At 31.6% G+C, this 19,167-nt stretch overlaps 1 protein-coding gene across 14 annotated transcripts in view; it reads right to left on the bottom strand.

Moving 5' to 3' along the window:
- LOC148629431 (adhesion G protein-coupled receptor L2-like) overlaps nt 1-19,167 on the bottom strand; it is a 57,852-nt gene that overhangs the window by 22,896 nt on the left and 15,789 nt on the right. For 8 of the 14 annotated variants that reach the window (XM_088550951.1, XM_088550911.1, XM_088551016.1 and 5 more), the window contains 2 exons: nt 12,812-12,974; nt 4,295-4,532 (listed from right to left, as the gene is read on the bottom strand). In XM_088550951.1, the coding sequence (XP_088407077.1) occupies nt 4,295-4,532; nt 12,812-12,875 (302 nt within the window). In that variant the 5' untranslated portion in view covers nt 12,876-12,974. Of the gene's footprint in view, nt 1-2,668; nt 2,773-4,294; nt 4,533-12,811; nt 12,975-13,111; nt 13,225-14,110; nt 14,216-15,476; nt 15,676-19,167 lie in introns of those variants that run through there. The other 6 variants (XM_088550970.1, XM_088551007.1, XM_088550978.1 and 3 more) reach the window with 5 other exon arrangements.

Here is a 19,167-nt window from a genome sequence, read left to right as displayed (position 1 = left end):
ATCATTAAACCTGAATGCTGTAATTTTACCTAAGAATTCAGGCACTTTTTTTTAACTTCATACAATCTATATTTCAGTTCAGAAACATAGAATGAAGACTTTAGATTTCAGGCCAACAAAAGACTGAAAGAACCCAAATTAGAAGACAGTGTAATTGAAGGATTCTGGATATTTTAATTGAACAAAAACTCCAACCAACCCACTCATCAAAGAATATACAGAAAACCATTGATAACAACTTCATTCTCAGATGCCATTACTGCACTAACTTGGTTTGTAAGAAAATGCAAAATTTACTTCCAACTAAGACAGAAATGATAACAGACTATTGATTTCAGCTTACTATGGTTTCATTGCCCCAAGCTGATTAGAAATTTGGTAACTATTCAATTAGAAGCTTTTAATGTGACAAAGGAGGGATTTTGATGCATACTGATTTTAAGAAGCATAATTTCAAAATTAATGATTTCATCCTAAAATAATTGTTCTAACACTCCTATAATCTCCTTTGGCAATTAAGTCTATTATGGAAATGTATTAGAATTTTCCCCCAGAAATCAAAGTTCTGCTTTGTTTTATTACAATGGATCTGAAAGGCCTTAAAAATATACTGCAAAACTCAAGAAATTTCTTCTCTACAATAACGTAACATAACAACAATAACGCTGGGCACAGCTTGATATGACCACAGAGGTCAAACCCTAAACTGTGTTCAAGCTGATTCAGCTCTGAATTTTGACTAGAATAAATATTCGCCACAGAATAAATTTTTATGAAAGAATGCAAGTGGCCCCATAAAAATCAATACCAGCTTTCATTAAGAAATATCCATTCCCCTTAGTCAAGTTATTGTTGAATATCATGAAAATGTTTGTGCCAGGTCCCCCAATTATCACCAAAAATCAAATCCCACCTTCCATTTGTAGTACAACACCTTCTGGTACAACCTCATTGAGCTGCATTGACTTATAATTAAGTTTTTGTTGGGATATTATGGAAATGTTTGTTTCTGGCCCTTTTTGGGCCTTTACTTCCTAAACAATCCAAGTCGCAACTCCCAAAATCAATCCCAGCCTTCATTCAATTGTATGGCACCTTGTGGTATTATTTTATAAAGATGGGTAAACTTGTACTAAAGTTGTTGTCTGGAAACCAACTTGTCTATGGATGCAGGACCACAACTCTTGACAACAATATTGTAGACAAGAACAACAGCATGATACAATATTAGAGCCGTAATTTTTTTGTGGTTGTATAAAAAAGTACTCAAGTTCAATATCTAAGGCAACAGTAGCCTGAATGATAAGTAAAATATCAAGGTGTGTTTAGTCTTCACAGGATCAAAATAACTTTACATGTAAGCTCAATTTCAAGTATAAAACTAATAAAAAATTAATTTCTTGCAGAATTTTAATATTAAATTCCTAAGAATTATACATTTAATAAATTTAAAGTTTTTTTCATTTCCTTATCATCGTAATATTCATGTGAAGTTGATTAAAAGTTTATTTTTTGCTACATGTAGTTTGCCATGAATCTCATATGATTAAACTTTAATGAGTGGATTCACTTAAAGTGATCATCTACAGACTGGTCCTAAAAAAAGGCTCTCACAAAAATTTAAGCAACAAATTGTTCAGTCTACAAGTGTGTCAAACTCCAAAATTACATAAAACCAAGCGCTGATTCATACCTTTATAAGTACATAATGTCAAAACGACAAGAAAATTACACAATCATTTCACTTCAATAAACTGATAATTTGTACATATGGATGCTTTCCAAATGTTGTTGATTCAGCCATTAGCATAGTTATTTGTAAAATATTAATTTTTCACCAAATATTTAGAAAAACAAGCTGTTTTCTCTTGTCTGTAAATAGATTTTGAATATCCTGTAACCTTAGAAATAATGTATGAGGACTACTGAATGGTTCAAGTAAGCATGTTTGTGAGAATGTCAATATCTCAATATACAATAAATGTGATCAATGGAATGGGTGTATGGACTTGAATAATAACATCTTGACCCTTAACTGACAAAGAATCATGCCAAATCACAATCCCCATTTACACGTGGAAATGACATTTTTCTGCATCCAAATTCAAAAGGAATATCGGAAATGAGAAATTCACATTGTAATAGCAGAGACAAATCATTTACTTCACTGTAGCCTTAAACAAAAGCTTCAGATGATGCCAGCTGAGGCCACATAAATAGATTCTAGAAACTGTCTTTAGTCATCGATAACTATCTTATAATCATTGTCATTTGGTTTACGGCAGGAATCGGAAATAATTTTCCTCGCCAGAGATACAGCCCACTCATTGATTACCAGTTAAAAAGGTACATCAAGTTTATTGTTTATAAAGTAAAAAATGCATGTCTCAGGTACTATATGTCAGTTACAAATTGTTGAATTGAAGTAATATTATTTGTGTTTAGATATATTAGAAGTTTATGAATGAAATTAGATACGTATAATGTATGACATATAAAACCACCATCACGTCATGCAAATGTATCAAATGATGTAGTTTTGTAGAAAAACATGCATAAACACAGGTTTGTATTGTAAATAGGGAAAACTAATAAATCATAATATCTTGGTCCTGCTATATATCTCATCACCACTCATGCATGACGTCCTCTCATGCATGTTCCTTACCTATACATATAAAAAAAACCTCCAAATATTTTTGCGTAGTTTTGCAAGGATCATCAAACACCCCATTTGATGCAACAAGTGTACAAGAAGGTTTCCAATCACACCTACGTATACAACCAATACCATTGTATTAAACAGCAGTGTTAACCCTATCACCAAATACTATCTCATTCTTGGTTACATCACACAACACTTGATACATTCCCGTCACCTTGTTTCATTAGAAACTTAATTTATAACTTGGAAAAATCTATTATTTTTTTAACATTACAGTTTAAATTCTTTTTTTTCCTAGAGTTTTACATTTTTGTATCCTTTCCATTGTGTTGATGTATGTTGTGATAACTATGTGTGTATTGTGATAACTATGTGAACTCTACACTGATTTTCTGCCATGAAGGATTTTCTAGCCTAGGGTTGTATGCATTTCAGGAGTATTACGAAGTACTAAATCTTCAGTATTCAACCATTTTACAATTTTTATGTTTGTATTTTGGATCCTTCACTGATATTTATAAATTGATAGATACAAAAGTGTCTTTCCTAGCTTTTGGAAATAGATCAAAAAGAAAAAGGCATACCAATGCTAAATAATTTCCCATGACTTGTCACTGCCTTTTAGTTCTTAAAATGGGAAACTCTGATGAATTTTATATATCCTGTACCTTTAGCGAATTGGTACAGAATGGGGAAATACCCCCTAGAAATCCTCATTAAATAGAGATGCCTCAAGTGGCTATCTTTACTCATCAGATGTGGGCTTTTTATCACAAGTGTTTTGCCTGTTTCAATTTTAATATCATTTCATCTGTATTGTATGACAACACCCATAGCTATAGTTTCAGCACTAACTTTCCTGATTAAGAATGAATCAACAAAAATATAAATTTCCAACAACATCTGGTGACTGCTATTCAAGGAAATTGTACGTGTCACAAGGCAGAAGGGTAATAAAAATACTTCGACTTATATATTTCCAATCTTATTATAGATACAGTAAAATGTATCTAAGACAAACATCTTTTTAAAATTGGCCAGGCTTAGACACAATTGGTTTACCACGGTTCAAAATGCATTTAAACTAATCTGAGTCTGGTTTAGACAGGATTTTAATTTTTTTTTCAGCATTTGGTTTAGACAGGTTTTTTTTTGGTTTTCAGGGTTTGGTTAAGACAGGTTTCACTGTATTGATATTATACCATTGGTATCTTACTTTTAAAGTACAAAAACAATCTTAATATACCAGTACCTAGAAATCCTGTGGTTATAGGTCAACAAAATTCTATTGAATTCGATTGTTAGAAGCTACTGAAGACTCCTAAATGTTACTTAGTGAACCAAACAGATATTATACCACAACAAAGGTCACAAGTTTTGAAAGTTAACAAATAGTGAATAAGCATTTAAACTGAAAGTTGACAGAAAAATCAATATAAATGAGAAGATTGTCTTGTAGAAATAAAAACAAGATTTACTTGATCATATTTATGACAAGAGAAAGTCCAGATAATCCAACAAAGATAATTCTCCAATGACAAAACAATCCTTTACTCTAACTATTGTAAGTCTTGGGATAGAATATTGAAACAGTGAAACATCAGTGATACAATTATAACTAAAATGTACCTTTCTGCTACTATGCGATAGGAATCCCTGGAAGAACACTGCAAGTCCCATCCTGTTGTTACAGACCATGGGTTACAGGTTGACAAGACAAAGCGACCATAATTTGCTCGTATAATTCTAATTACACCATGCTGCGATGTACAATTCAAATGCATGGTACTGTCCTCACAGGCATAAGCTATTCTAGTATTTCTGATATGATCTCCCCTCCTTGGGTTTCTATTGCGTAAACTATTACCTGAAAAATAAACATAAGTTTGCAATGAATTTCAAAATCAAAATGATCACTTAAGGTCAATATATTGTATTTCAATCAGTTTTGAAATCAAAATTACAGGATCTATTCAAACAATCCGTCAAAATTTGACAAAGATCTGCCTAAACAGATCAGGGTAGTCATCCACAAGGATAATAACACTGTACTACAGCAGCTATGGTGTTCAAACATCTATATACATTAGATAGAAAGAATATTTGGAATTCACAAATCTGTTAGTGTTTTGCAATGTTCCAGGTATCATCCGAATTGTACAGTAACAAAGCAGAGCTAAAAACCATCTTCAAACTCTGTACAGTAAACCCCAACAGAAAAATATTTACCACCAGCCGTCAAGACCTGACTAAACTGTCATTATCAGACTGAGGAAACGGCACAACAAACAAAACCAGCATCTAAGCAGAGCGATGACATCTGTGCTGAGGCAGAAGAGATATAATCCACATTCTATAGACATGCAAGAACCATAAGGAATTTGGACAACAGATATACATGTACATGTACCACCACAAACAACAATCCATAAGGATTTATGTTGATATACCATTACAAACAACAATCCAAAAGAATTTATGTAGAACAGCAGATGTCTTACAGAAGACCACCAGATTCATAAAAGATGCAGAAATCCAAGTGTTAAGATAGGAACAAGAGGCTCTTAGGAGCCTGAATCGCTCACCTGGTTGAATTTTGCCTTTCAAGGGCAATAAATTAAACAAGAAGTTGTCCAACAATTTTGACTCAAGAAAACTTTGGTAGGACTTATCATAAGGATCATTTCAGCAAATGAAAGTGTAAATCTGTCATAGTTTTCAAGACATTGGATGAAAACTAAAAAAAAAAAAAAAACCTGTCATTTTCCCCTGTCAAGGACAATAACTCTTATAAGAAGGCATCTGACAATTTTTATGCCTAAAGACTTTTGTAGTCCTAAGAATAAGGATTGTTTCAGCTATTGAAAGAATTTGGCTAAACCTAATGGTTTTGGAGATATATGCGAAAAACTACTGTCTGACCCCTATGTTCTAATTTTAGTAACAGCGGCCATGTTTTTTGACAGATAAAAAAAAACCACTTCAGTTCTATACAGGATACCCCAAGGAACACTCATACTGAATTTGTTTCAATTGGTAAAATAGTGTCAGAGGAGATTTTTGAAAGAAATACATGGCATAATAGATTAAAATAAAAATTTGATCGCAGATAGATCTCATCATGCTGAACACTTTTACCCTATGTCAGAATTTGGCTAAACCTAACCATTTTGGAGATATATCCACATATCAGTTCTATGCAGGATACCCCAAGGAACATTCATACCAAGTTTGGTTCAAATTGGTTGGAAATAAATATTTTAGATTTTTACCAGGTAGTACATTGAAATGGATGGTTTTTTGTTCTGTTATAAAACTTTGAACAATTACCACACAGAAAAAATCTCTAAATGTCAAATGACAACATAAATGTTAGTTGTGTCAATCAAAAACATTTAAACAGCCATTCCTGTCAACAGATGTGTATACCTGTAAATAACAAATGTACTAAAAGGTGGAGGCTTCAAAATATTTCTGAAGTATTACACAAACATTGAGAAAATGTATCACAGTTTGACAAACCTTATTCCTGGAATTAGTCCAGTTACAATGTACCCTGTCTAAAGATTTTATGGTATTTCAGAACCAGATTGAGTAAAATGAAACTATTTATAAAAAAAAAACACTTATACTGAACGAATCTTTCAGACCATCAGCGCTGTAACTATCTACATGTATGTACATGTATATACCAGAATCCATGATAGCTTACTCTTTCTTTAGAGAATAGTATGTTCTGGTAATCTAGCATCTGTGTGTGGGTACTTGTATAATTTGGTGTTTTTGTGTTGTACTCCACCTCTGCTGTGCACTTTCAGCTTTACACTTTTCATAATATTAGTAGTTAAACATTTTCGTTTATAATCTTACCACTGGTAAATCAACACCAAAAACTTTGTTTTAAATGTATGAAGACTTTCCTACGGGAACAAGTAAATTGTACAATCAGAACATATTTTGTCAAGTCAACAGCTTAAGTGCATTACAATCAAAATAGTGCACTAAAAATGAAGAAATACATTTCTGGAAACTTGCCTCTTGTAATTAGAAAGTTATGATTACAGAAAGCATCAGATGTTAATGAAATTATGAAATCAAAAGCCCCTTTAAACCATCAGGTTACACCCTTGAGTGCAAACACATACTTGATGATGTAATGGTTCCTTCCTTATTGCCGCTATTATTGTTTAATTAGGATATTGATCAACACTTACAATTTTCTAATATGATCAATCTGCCCTCCTCTAAATCATCACAAGTATCTCAATGTGTTTATTTTATGAAAGATTAAAAGAGGATACTTCAAACCAAGATAGAATGTAAAATCTAAAGCATTTGCATTCAGTAATTATCTTTTTGGCTATTTTCATGAAAATATTGGACCATGTACAAAGAATTCTATTATTTTTATGAGCTATTACATGTAACTATTTTCCATACTTGTTGAAATATGCACAGAATTATAACAATATTTAGGCTCTTCATCCTACATGGGAGTGTGTACTTTTAGCAGCTCTTCACCTTTTTTTTCATGACTTAAAATATATGTATAGAACTACCATCGAAATTCTAAGCTGGTTACAGAATTTTGATTTAAATGAAAAATGTTTACGATGAATTTGAGTGCCACAAGTTAGTTGCATATGACGAAGAAAAACATCATGTTTTTTTAAGTCTGTAAAAATTCATGATGAGGAACATTTTTGTTTTGAAAAAAGTTTCATTTCAATACTGCAAGAAGTATTCTGAAAGTTGTCCCATGCATTCAACCCTCCACGCTTGGTACATATCCCTCTCTCAGCAGAGGTATTTATTTTGACACATTAATCTGCACTGTAAGCACACCTGAGAGCTCATTCTACCTGAAGCCTACAATTTACCATCATTTACCCTAATTTGCATCACATGCAGTTGGATTAGATGAACAAATGTAATTTATGTGGTTGGATAAGATTACCGGAGATGTTAACTGCTATCTATTGTTAAGGTTTTGGTATTGTGGTTTCGTATCTCTTATCATATTAACCTATCGTCTTAATAAAGGGAAAAGAGGGAGTTTTATTTTACATTAAGTCAATAAGATTTTTACAGGTGAAAAAATCCTGCCATATTTGTCCTCTAGCTGATTGAACATGGGTGTTAAATCCAAGCTAGGTGTAAAATATTCTAACCTTGTATTATGAAAGGTAATACAATGCTTTGATGTACACCTGTGGCTTCAGGTGAGAGAAAATCTAATTAATGGGTAAACAGATATTTCCATTCAGAACTAGTACAATGAATATCTTGGGGGAGAGTTTTGTTTAAATTTATATGCGTCCTTGACAATAACCAAACAATACCATGATGTAAATATATTTAGATAGATTGAGGAAAACACAAGGCAGTGGAAAAGAATGCACATTTAAATCTTATAAAAGGCTAGATTGATCAGATATGCCATTCTCAGTATGATTAGAATAGAGTTAAGTCTATTATAAAGTAAGAAAACCACAAAGTAGTTGGAAGCCACTGAAATAGTAACACTGTCTGGAAATAAGGAAGAATCCATAATGTCCCTTATCTACGGGAAAAGGAATCCACAACCCTTTTTATCTTTATATCCTTTTCCTTCATGCTTTTGTCAATTACTAGTAAAATATTTTCAGAACAACACAAAGATTCTAAAAATTGAAAAATAAATCAATCACTAAAACAAGTTGTAGTTTGATAGTTCTTTTCAGATACTAAGATTTAACAGTATTACATAACAGGACAATCTTTTTTTTCAAATCTTAAGGTATAAACAGCAGAGTTTGCAAAAAGTGAATAGGATAGTACCACTGTGGGAATGGATTAAAGAAATACAAACATATAGACATTTTTTGTTTGCCAATTTTTGCTAATTCTGTCAAATAAACACATTCAAAGATTCTGTCAAATAAACATACTCAAAGATTCTGTCAAATAAACATATTCAAAGGTATTTTTTTGTGTATTGGGTGTATTGGTACAATTTCCTATAGTATTTTTTGTCCTTATTTGTCCACCCTCAAATTAGTGGAAAAAAAACCAAACTATGCAAAATATCCCTTTCATTATTACCAATGACTCTCTGATTATCAGAACTTTTTATAAGTTTAGTTCATGTCATGCGAAATAGGATATTTCGAAATACCTTTCTCTTCACCTAGCTTTTTTTAGATTGGAAACACTAAGAGATATTTTGTAACTTGTTACAATTTTGGTATTTTATACTAGTTGTATAGATTTTCTGTGGCTTATCAGGCTTGAAATTTTTCTATTTAATTTACAACATGGCAGCTAATAAAACACAGAATAATATTCAAATGGAGAAAAAGTTAACACATTGCCAAGCACTGCCAAGCCAATATTTGACTTTTATGGAATTAATCCCCTTTTTATGTGACTAATGGATAAAAAGCTATAGTAAAGGCAATAACTTTTGTCAAAAGAAGAAATTTCAAAGAACACAATTAAAGTCATAAAGATGAACTAGACATTGTTAACGAGGGAACAATAGATTTTTATCTGGAAAGGTTTTACCTGGTCAGTCAATACAACATTAAGGGTTAATCTACCTATGACAGGTGATCTATGGACAATGGGACCACCGATAGTGGGATGTGGAGGACAGATTTTATTGTGGCCCTCATGTCTGTAGTGCTGAAGTTAATTATACTTTGTAGTCTCTTTGGACAGGTTCAATGTTTTAAATTCATTTTGAATTATCAAAATTTTGAATAGAGTAAGCCGTAAGGTTAGAAAAAGTCATAAATTTAAAGTTTAATAAGCTACTCTCAACTACAGTTATTTAAAAAAACTGTTTCATAGAATTTAAGGGATTGTCATTCAACAAGTCACTCCAGTGGTCAATCCAGAAATTTTGGAAAGAGATGGGTGGGTTACTTACTGGCTTAGGGAAAGGCCCACTCCAGTGATTTTCTATATTAAAAAAGGGACCAGACCACCGTCTCCCCCATGCCAGATCTTTCTATGTAGTCTGTCTTTAATGTTTTTTTGTCACTCCTGATTCATTCTATACACACAGTATATGTGTCTACAGCATGTCAGTTTGCATAGCTTCTAAAATTAACCACTCCAAATAATTAAGTTAAAATAATAAATGCCTGCTGCAAGGTTCAATCAACATGCTAGGGTCTACTCTGTGTATCATCAAGTTCCTTGTAAATAATTTACAAATGCCTTTAACCTTAGTAAATAAACACCAACTGCAGATTACAGAGAAATTGATATTGTCAAAGTGTGACAGATTATAATGAAATGAAAATAATTACTCCAGATCATAACGCCCAAAATAATTCTCAAATAATTACAATAGACTAAGATGACCATAGGAATCCTAAATTGACCAATATAATTTATAATTAGTGTCTGGACATAAATGGCATTTAATGAGATAATGATTTTCTGGATGATTAGCTGTATATTGTATCAAGCCAAATGAAGGCTAGAAGGGTCTTTATGTAGATAGTGAATTATTGATGAAACATTTCACCCTTGATTAATTAGGCAATGTTAAATAGGCATATGGAATGCCTTTTTCTTGGCATGAAGCTTTTTTTGTGTAACTGTGATAGGTATATTGATATATAGTTAAGACAATAGACAGATGTAGCAGAGTTATTGGTATCATCTATATGAAGGACAAGAGACCCTACCCACTCTTTTTGTTGCTTTAAATCCATTCCTATAACTCTGAATTGAAAACTCAGAAACAAAGAAAGACAAGGTAGCTTCCTAAAGTGATTACAAACACTGTGGTTAAAAATAATTAAAATTCATCATGAAATTTTCGATTTCTTGTAAAATGGCAGACCTGGTTATGGTATTATAAAGGGTATAAAAACATAAATAGATTTAAAAAACATGGATGAATTTGTTTTGTTTTATCATTTCATACACATGTATGCACCCTACAAGTATGTTTGCTTAATTTTAGGAGTTTATCTTGTAAATGACAACCTTAAACAATGAAATGAAAATGGAAAATGAAAGGGGTCCAGAGGAGCCTAAATTTCACATCATCTTCAAAGATTTTGACCTTGCAAATCAGGACTTGGTATAGCACATGCATGGTAAGAATGTGGCTCAGTTAACTGTTAATAGATAAACAATATGGAAATTGTCAAATATTTTGAACAGTAGCCAGAAAATGTAAACAATGCTTGGTGTTTATATTTATCAATTCATCTCTTTGTACCAAAAAAAACTATAAAAAGTAAATGTATTAGAAGAATTACCTATCCATTTATGTTGAAAGTTAACATTTGTCTGCTAAGTATCAGTCCCTGTAAGAATCAGGCAGTAGGTGAAACATGACATGAAAAAAAACATCATTTTGATAGTATAATTTGACTATTTGCACCATCAGAATCAAGGAAAACAGACAAGATTTTCTATATCATGCTAGCCAATTGAGATACAATTTCATTGAAATGCACTGAAAATGAACATTTTAAGGGCAGAAAACTCTGTCAATATCTCATTTTTCTAAGATTCTATTGAAAAAGTTTTGAGCAAATCCAATGATGCAGAGATCAAATAACAGTCTTTTCAAATAGAGAAAACATCCTCGAATGATATTTTATTGTCAGATTGGTGGGGTTTTGATGCATGTTTCTGATTGTTCTCATATTACCTGATTCTTACAAACACTTACACTTAACAAACAAGTGATGTAATGTCTAGTTGTATATGTTTTTCACCATAATTTACTTGGGCAAATAGACTTCTTAAAATATTATCCACATAAATCTAGTGTAACCTGGATGCAGCATTCTACATCAATATTCTGTGTAAGGGATCAGCAAAGAGTAGTAGTTGGCCATTATTTTTGTGAGAATGGAATATAATCTTTTGTTGTGAACATGTGCATTAACTTCGTCTTTTAATGAAACATCTACATGTATGTGAATGTTTTAAGAAATCCTTGGTGTTCTTTAAACAAATTGAAATCAAAAACAGAATTTAGACACAAGTGAAAGCAAAATCAAGGGAAAGTATTGTTAAAGGATTATTAAACACTAGAAAGTCAATGGTAAAAGGTAGAGCAAAGAAAGCAGACAGGAAAAACTAAAATCATAGATAACCAAAACCTAGACTCCACCAAAACTGGTTCCATGAATTAGATGCACTGGTAGCCTAGTATAAGCAATGGTTTCCTGGTGACCTGTTACCAAGAGGGTCGTTCACCCCCCTTTATATACCCTTCTTTAATTGGTATTAACAGAAATGTCACAGTCACAACAAAACAAGGTACTGGTGCCAATAAACCTATCAGAAAAAAAGTGACTATGACATTACTGCACCAAGAATTCATGGTTCGCTACACAATACCTAATCATCTGAATGGATACATGCGAAAAAAATCTATGTCTGAACTTCATCTGAACTCATAGAAATGGAGACAGGAATTATACAATGTATATTTAATTGCTGCCTTTAAATGAACATTCAAAATACCATGTATATATAACTGAATGTTTTCTAATCAGGGATGAAATCTAAGAGCATGGAAATTATTATGTAAAATTGAAAATTGTTGAAAATTGAAGAACAAATCACAAACCTGGTGGAAAATACACCCCTTTTTCCAGAAAATTCATTCTGAATGTAACAAAAAGAAGACACTAGAATCAAACTCAGACATTGATGACAGAGTAAAATGTATGATAAATACAGTAAAACGAAAATAGGTATGGTGTATATGTCAACAACCCACCTGGATGAAAATGTCAACCCAAAGCCACCCATTGGTCTTCAATGAACGATAAGGAAACATTATACACAGGTACAGCAAGAGTTGCCCAATTTACTCTATTTTTAACGAATCTATTCATATGATTTCTGTTCTTGTTTTTTTCTTCTTTTTTTTTTTAAATGTCAGATTTTATGATTTAAAATAGTGACAGAGTTTTTAGTTGGAAAATTCTGTTGATTCTGTTGATTATGTGGAAAATTTAGGCAAAAAGTCCATATAATATTCTGTCAAAATCTCTAGATCCACCTCTAGATTTCTAATGTATTGATAGAAATTGTTAATATCTTTCATTTAAAAAAAAAGCAAAATTCCACAATTAGAATAAAGCATTATATACTAAAGTAACAATTTAGGTTGCTTACCATTTACGTCAGACAGTAATACAGCAAATATATATAATAAACTCCACTTCAATTTCACACTCATTGTAAAGTTCTCTTTAAATCCTTATTCTAAGTAATATCTCCAAAACTGCTCATCAGTTTAACACAAGTTGTAGCCTCTGTGAATCACAATATAGTTATCCTACAAAACATAAGAGAAACAATGGATGGTTGACAGATCCAGATTTTGATAGACATGTGAAAAAAAACCCAAAGTCTACTAATTGTTGACAAAGTAAGAATGTTTTTGACATACAGATGATATAATATACAGAGCACCTGAATTATTACAATACATCACAAAGCTAATTATCTAAGTTACACTTCTAGTGAAATGTTGCTGACAATAATTCCTCAGGCATACAGACTCCAGTTTTCATCACATAAAATATGGAAGAGGAAGCGAAGTAACATGATTTAAATACCAAAAAGCTACATGGAAACTGTCATTCAGTCATCAGGTTATAAGTACATGTAGTAGTACATGTGATAATTGAACATTTTGATATTATGACAAAACCACAGTATCAGTCAGTATCGTACAGCTTTGTATACAGATCAAATAAAAAGTAAACAAATATGAACAATATTTAGCAGTTCTAAAGCCTCCAGTCTTAACTTCCTTATTTTAGTGGAAAATTTGAGTATTTATGTTTTTTCATAGATGATTGTGGAGGCCAAACCTTACACATGAAAAGAACATCTGTTTTATTTCCATGGATTTCATGCAAGTTCAGTATAGGGGTAATTTTGATGTATTTAACCAAACTGTCTAAAAAGGACACAATGAATTCGTCAAAATATTCTAGGCTTATGTACTATGGTTCCATATTATGCTGATGTTTTATCACTGCATGTCATAGCCTTCTTTGAAAGATGTATCTACATTTACAGCTAAAAATTAATTAAAGTATCTAAAAAAACTTCAATATGTTAAGACTGAAATATTGGTCAACTTCAAAACAGCATTACATGGGTTAAAAAAGTTGTAGTCAGATGTCCTGGACTCTCATTTTCAATTCCTTGGACTATGAAATTTCAATCACCAGGTCTTCAAGCTTGAAGATTTTAACTGACACATTATGGTGGACTTTAGACTTTATAAATGGATCATTGTCTTGAAATTTGGAAAAGTCCAGCACTGTCCAACTCTGGAAAGTGAATTTGACACTCCGGAATTATTGAAAGCAACAACTTGACACAAATATCTAGCGGTACAATTGAAAAACTACAATAAAATTATATTAAAAAGGAGTGATATATTTGTATGCCACTGACCAGATTATACCCAGGAACATACAAGTCAAGATAAGATTCAAGTAAAAGATTTATATTTCCCATCCTGAATCTCCCACAACCCTGGTATAAACTTAGATAACATTCACTGTAACAATGTACATGTCTCCAGTAATTATCTACTGTATCCCATCCCTAGGCCTATATCAATGTTATATTATCCTTATATAATATGCAGATGCATATTTCTGCATTTTGTTATTGATAAAATTCCATAATGGTAGGATCATATACACAATACAGTTGACACTATCTCTTTACAAGTACATGTGAGTGGTAATTGGATAAAACATTCTAAAAACAGAATAAATCAGTGATGCCATGTTAAACAAGACAATCCAATGAAGGAAATATCTTCTAGCAATTGTAAACACAGGAAAATATCTGCTGTGGTTATAAGAATAAAAAAGAAATCTGTGAATGATGGCTCATAAGTGATATCTCCACTTTCTATCAAGATAGGAGGATAATAAACAAAACCATTGGTAAACAGGAAGCTGCTACCAATTTTTTCCTGAAATGAATCCCACAATATTGCATACCTACAAGAAGAATGTGTTAAAATTTGAAGCCACTGTGATAAGTAGTAGCTGAGAAAACAGTGGCAGAAAAACATGTTATGGCAGAAACACAGACAAGGGTAAAACAGTACACCCCTCTCCTTAGCAGTGGGGGTATAATAATGTCTGGAAACAAGAGGTGTTTACACAATGAGGACGCAGAGAAACACAGAGTTGGTATGATATTCATTCAAAGATGAGATTGGAAGTGAATGGCAACAATCATCAAAGTTCTATTAGGAAACTTTATCCTAGGAATGAGATGTCAAGAAAAAATGAAAACTCAACCATTTATTAGTATTACCTTTGAATGAGAAGCCAAATAAATTCATCTTTTTGTATATCAACATTTTAATAAATACAATGATTCATGAGTTACTTCAAAAGTTATTGTGTTAACGTCTTAAAACACAGATAAAATGTCCGTTAAATATTAAATGTTTATGAAAAAATTCCACGTTATAATAGTGAAGTATCGATGTCTTTGATATTTTTATCAAAGGGACTTTACAGAGAAAAACAAAGCTTTGTAAAATATATATCACTGCACTCACTTCTCCTCTTAATAGGCTGAAGTTGAAATATCAAATGTACAACATAGGCTGCCCTAACCAATTCAAATATTGGTACAAATACAATAATGCATAGTACACATAAGCTTTTAATAGGAAACAAATAAAAATAAAAAATCTATATGTTTTTCTTAAATCAAATAATGAGACTTTTCGAAATTAATGAAAAATTAAAGAAAAATATGAGAAACTTAAAACAACAAAATGTCTACTTACTTAAAAAATCAAGTGACAAAATTTCTAACAATCCATTAATCTAAAGCTACCAGCTGATCAAATATAAAGTTAGCAATCCTTCAGGCACTATACATTCTACTATATAATATGTATATCTACAAATCGTCACATTAATCCTAACACATTTCTATATCAAGTAAACAGAAGGAATAGTTAACAATGGACTTTTAATGGAGGCTAACAAGTCCAACTAACTACCTATTTTAAATTCAAAATCCCAATAATCCTTTTAGTTCATACAGTGTAAAAAATAACAAGAAGTTTAAATGTTATCGTAGTTTGCCATCTGACACAGAGTAAATGTCGCCCTTTCTATCTGACATCCAATGGTCATTCTAAGCTGTTTTGATTGACATGGAAACATGAATCAGATTTATTCTAAAATGGAATCGTTATCACTTCATTAAGGTAAAAAGTCAACGAGGACGATTTGTGTCACAACACATTTCAGTGTTAATTAAACTGTTGTTTTGATGGAAATCCTGATTATATTATTCCAATACTAACTAATCAACCTTATTAAAATCCTACACCAACATCCACTGATACAGATCTGAATCTCGTAATATTCCTGTTATTGTTCACGACAAATTACAAATTGTCTTTTTCTTTTTTTGAATTAAGTCAGTCCCCATATGATGAACATGATCACAAACATCCTCATTACAGATTACATTATTGTAAAATTAATATATATGTAATAGTATGTTATAATGATTGGGAGGAAACACAATGACTCATATCTTTCAATGATATTTGTCCCACACTGGTAGTTAACTGTTTCCTCATTTTCACAATACATCTTTTCTCTAACAAATCTTATTTTAATAACATTTTTGAATTTTCAATTTCATAATGAAATTCTGTTTTACATTATAAATGTAATAGGTGTAAATTTTCAAATGTTTGAAACATAATTGATATATAAAGTTCAGTATGTAGGTAAGTTTGAAGAATACATGTATATTCTATTTTTGTCAATATGTTAACAAGATCTGTGGTTTTCACTTGTCCCTAAACCATGGTTTTTCACAACAAAATGATTGTTTTCCCTTTTTAAAAGGTAGACTAGGTTAAAAACATAACAAAATTCAATGAAAAAACTGATTTTCATAAAAAATACTAAAAGTATTGACCAAAAATAGTTGTGAATAAAGATAATAGATATAAGATATATATCATAAGAGTATTTCCCATCCAAGCACTTCAATACATCCCAAATTATATCCTATAAGCAATACACATCATGAATTCTTGTTCCTGCACTTGAAATGAAAAAACTGATTTTCATAAAAAATACTAAAAGTATTGACCAAAAATAGTTGTGAATAAAGATAATAGATATAAGATATATATCATAAGAGTATTTCCCATCCAAGCACTTCAATACATCCCAAATTATATCCTATAAGCAATACACATCATGAATTCTTGTTCCTGCACTAGATATGAGACAAACACTTATGCATGGTCATTATCTTTCCTTTAGTAACTAAGTATGGATGTACTTTATATCAACTTGTTACTCATCAAAAGGTAAACAGTTTATACTGAAATAGTAAACTTCCATCTGTGTACCTACCTACTGGTAATCAAAGACATATTCTATCTGTCAATAAAAGTGGGGGGGGGAGTATAGTAATGGAGACATTAGCATCTGAAAAACAAGATATATCAAGAATACAGAGCCTATGGACAGAGTACATTTATTATCAAAATCCAAAAAGCAGTTAATTATTAAGATTGCAAGAATATTCTAAAGACAGTGGGAAGACTCTCCCCTTTTCAAATAAGTATATCTTGACTGTCCATGAATCAGTAAACCTAGTTTAATCCTTTAGAAGATATGCAATGGTTATTGATCTGAGAAACAGGTTTTAGTTAAATGTAACACCTTTTCGAGAAAATTGTGAAAATGTGAGTCAAAATAAAGACTTTATTTTTTAACTTGAGCAAAAATAAGAATATACAAATGTACATGTTCATATAAATAAATAAGATTTGTACTAATTTTACATTAGAAATTAGATACTTCAATTGAAATATGATTAAGTGACCTTCAACCTGTACTTGAACTTTGTGATCTCAATAATAGTGTCTTCAGAGGTAAAAGTCTTTTATACATAGGACATAGAAATTATTTTATCATTAGTATTATTCGATATTCAAGTGGACACTTGACCTCATACTGATTAACACAACAATACTGTCCAAGCTTAGTAGATGAAGATAAACTGTCAACCCTTTAGGGACAGATAATTCTTCAGAAATTCTATTGATTATCAATGTCTCAGGTAAGGACACAACTTACTGGCATTATAGATCAAATGAGGGAGAAAATTACAAGCTATTATTTAACTCAAGACACAATCTTGACTGAACTCGGAAATGCACTGCTGAGATATTCAGCAACTCCAGCCTCTAATTTGACAACAAACTTAATGTCATATTTGTATGGCCATTGTCAGATTATTCAATTAATTCCTTTCCTGTAAATTGAATTTCCAACACAAATTTCTCCACTAATAACAGTTTTATCAGTTATGGAGGACCATTAACGGTTCCATATCACTACTTAATGTTCCCAGCCAATGTCCAGTTTTTATCAAATCCATTAACTAAAAATGAAACCAATCCTGTCAATATCATAATTATTAAGGGTCAGCAGTTCATAAAACTGCCATTGTTGCAAGCACATAAAATGTCATCATTAAAACTAATAAGTATATTACCAAGACATGGGCATTATTGTTATCAAATCCTGAATTAATATTTTTATATGAAATGGAAATTTCATGAAGCTTGATTCTAAAGGAAGTGACACTATGGAATAAAAAAAACAGCTAATAAAAAGGATTTATTCAGCTTCAATACCTTGATTTGTTTTGTCCATTAAAATATGTGATTGGTTAACACAGGCAAACATGAACTATTGGTATTGACCATCGCAGTAAAGTAGTTTATATTTTTACTATACTCGGCATCACATAAATAACATACTGTTAAAATTTGAATAAAAATATTTTCTGCGACTTTATTGACACCTACCGTCGTTTAAATTGTCTTAAATGACTTGCTCATTCGTTTAGCCAAACAGGTTCTCCCTAAAGATAGAATCGTTAAATTCCGGTCAGATTTTAATTCTCGGTGCCAATATTTACATTGTAAAAAGTCGGCCATGTTTACAGTGATCGGGTTGCTAGGAGATGTTGTTTACGTTTAAATGATTTGTCCAAAAAACGAAGAACCCAGAATGCATTTCGGCGTTATTTCGGATATCTCGGATTTATTTTACGCGAACAACGTACAATACCGAGAAGTTGATCAAGCAGACGATTGTCACCGGAGTTCGACGGGAACTTACGCACTTCGTTTGTAAACAAATCGTCCCGTAAAAACCAACATGGCGGATATTATTATGGGATTTTCCCGTAAGGATTTGTTACGCATGATTTAAGCTAATAAGCGACTTGTTTAGGGAGAAGCTGTTTGGCTAAACGAATGAGCAAGTCATTTAAGACAATTTAAACGACGGTTGGTGTCAATAAAGTCGTAGAAAATATTTTTATTCAAATTTTAACAGTATGTTATTTATGTGACGCCAAGTATAATTTGAGAGATTCTTGAATGCATTTTTAATATCATAAAGATTTTGTCATCGAAGTTAAAA

The sequence above is a fragment of the Perna viridis genome, chromosome 1 (assembly GCF_037379345.1).
Source record: "Perna viridis isolate PV_CMFRI_1.1 ecotype Kerala chromosome 1, ASM3737934v1, whole genome shotgun sequence".
NCBI classification, from domain to species: domain Eukaryota; kingdom Metazoa; phylum Mollusca; class Bivalvia; order Mytilida; family Mytilidae; genus Perna; species Perna viridis.
The sequence above is the reverse complement of the archived record's forward strand: the minus strand, read 5'-3'. Positions and strand labels throughout refer to the sequence as shown.